Source organism: Myotis davidii, unplaced genomic scaffold (assembly GCF_000327345.1).
Source record: "Myotis davidii unplaced genomic scaffold, ASM32734v1 scaffold991, whole genome shotgun sequence".
Taxonomy (NCBI): Eukaryota; Metazoa; Chordata; class Mammalia; order Chiroptera; family Vespertilionidae; genus Myotis; species Myotis davidii.
Window position 1 is genome coordinate 247,700 of NW_006283137.1, and position 1,899 is coordinate 249,598.

The 1,899-nt window shown below is 69.0% G+C and overlaps 1 protein-coding gene across 1 annotated transcript in view; it reads right to left on the reverse strand.

Annotated features, from left to right (window-relative positions):
• Window positions 1-1,899, reverse strand: part of DNAH17 (dynein, axonemal, heavy chain 17) — a 107,024-nt gene that overhangs the window by 76,836 nt on the left and 28,289 nt on the right. Inside the window, 4 exon segments of the mRNA XM_015562672.1 lie at window positions 47-188; window positions 442-669; window positions 815-953; window positions 1,359-1,516. Coding sequence (XP_015418158.1) covers window positions 47-188; window positions 442-669; window positions 815-953; window positions 1,359-1,516 — 667 coding nt within the window.

The window sequence follows — 1,899 nt, forward strand, 5'->3', positions numbered from 1 at the left end:
CAGGGGGAGGGGAGGGTCCCGGCAGGCAGGCTGTGGGCGGCGGCACCTGCCTGGGACTTGCCACTGCCCGCGTTCCCGATGACGAACACCGAGTGGCGCACTTGCAGCAGCTCCTCCAGCTGCACCACCTTCAGCACAAAGCTGTCCTCCGCCTGCAGCTTCAGCTCCACAATGCTCTGCTTGATGATCTGGGGGGGGCACTGGGTGTGGGTGCTGGGCACGGGGCGGGTGCTGGGCACGGGATGGGATGCTGGGGTGATGTCTCCATGTCCCTCCCCAAGGCCGTGAGACCTGCACGGTTTGCCCGATGCCCTCAGCTCCTCGGAGACCCCAGCGCTGAGCGAGGACTGGCCGGGGCTGAGCGGCGGCCGTGTGTGTGACCATCGCGGGCTGGATGACCAGGCCCCCGGGCAGGAAACGCCCTGGGCGGGCAGGACCCACCTTCTCGAAGTTCAGGTCCCGCTTCCGAGGCACCTCCAGGGCCGGGAAGAGGTCCCCGATGAGCCCCATGAACACGGGCAGGTCGTCCGTCACGATCTTGGGGATGTTGAAGTCCCTCAGCGCCCGCATGAGCACCTGGTCCTCCGCGCGGCTGGGGTCACCCCGCTTGAGGGAGCCGGCCACCACCAGCACGGACTTGATGGCCCGCAGGCCCCAGTCGTAGTGATCCTGCGGGGAGGGTGCCGTGTGAGCGCCCCGGGGCCGGTGATGCCCTGGCCCGAGGGGGTCTGGGGTCCAGGAGGGCGGGCGGGGCTCTGCCAGGCCAGCGTGGAGCGCGCCAGGCCCCTGAACTCGGCCCGGGCTGCCCGCGCACCTGCTTGGAGAGCAGCTCCTTGCACAGCGTGTAGAGCGTGATGAACTTCCGGGCCAGCAGGCGGGCGTCCAGGAAGCCCTCGGCCACCAGCATGATCTCGCAGATCAGCTCGAAGTCGGGCACCACCATCGCGCAGGGCCTGTGAGGGGTCAGCGGTCAGCCAGGCCCCGCCCACCAGGGGTGCACTCACCCGCCCTGAGGGGAGCGGGGGACACGCAGCGCTGCTGGTCTAGATGCCAGGGCTGGACTGGGCTCCCAGCCCCCTCCCCTCCGCTCTCCCCACCTCCCTGTCTCTCCCCCACCCTCAGGCCCTGCGCCTGCGCCCTCCACCCTTCTCTGGGGGTCACCCTGCACCCCGCCTGCCACGGTCTCCAGGAGGGACCCCGCTCTGGGAAGACAGCACAGGAGGTGGGCATCTGCTCTTTAGGGGGTCCTGGCCGGCTGGGTCCCTTCTGCCCCGGACCCGCTTCTGCACCAGGTCTTCCCTCTCCCGGCTCCGCCCGCCTCTGCTCCTCCCCTGCCCGCCTCCCCCTCCCCCACACACCTGAACAAGGCCTTCAAGTTCTCGGGCAGCTCCGTGCGCCCCGCGTACCCGGGGTTCATGGTGATGAAGATGCCGACGGTGGGGATGAGGCCGATGATCTCCCCCAGGAAGTTGAAGGTCTTCTTCTTGGCCCGAATGGCATCCTGGACGCACTTGACCTGGGCAGTGGGCGCAGACGGTGGGCGGGGGGACGCGCGGCTTCATGTGTTTAAATTGAACTTTAAATCTTGAGACCGGCGTAGATTCACACGCAGTAAGGCCAAACGCCGGGGAGCCCCCACACGCTCCACCCCACGGCCCCACGGTAACCTCTGGCATGGCCGGGGTGCAGACGCCACGGGCACGGACGTGGACAGGCAGGACATGGGGCGTGTCTGTCACTGGGAGACCCCCCACCCCCCAGGCACCTCTGCAGCCACACCCTCTCCCTCCTGCCCCAGACTCTCCTTGACCTGCGCGACCCTGTCTGTGACGCTGTCCCCGTGGAGGGACGGAGCGGGCCGCCAGCGCGTCACCCTAGGCCCAGGAGGCCCCAGGTGCT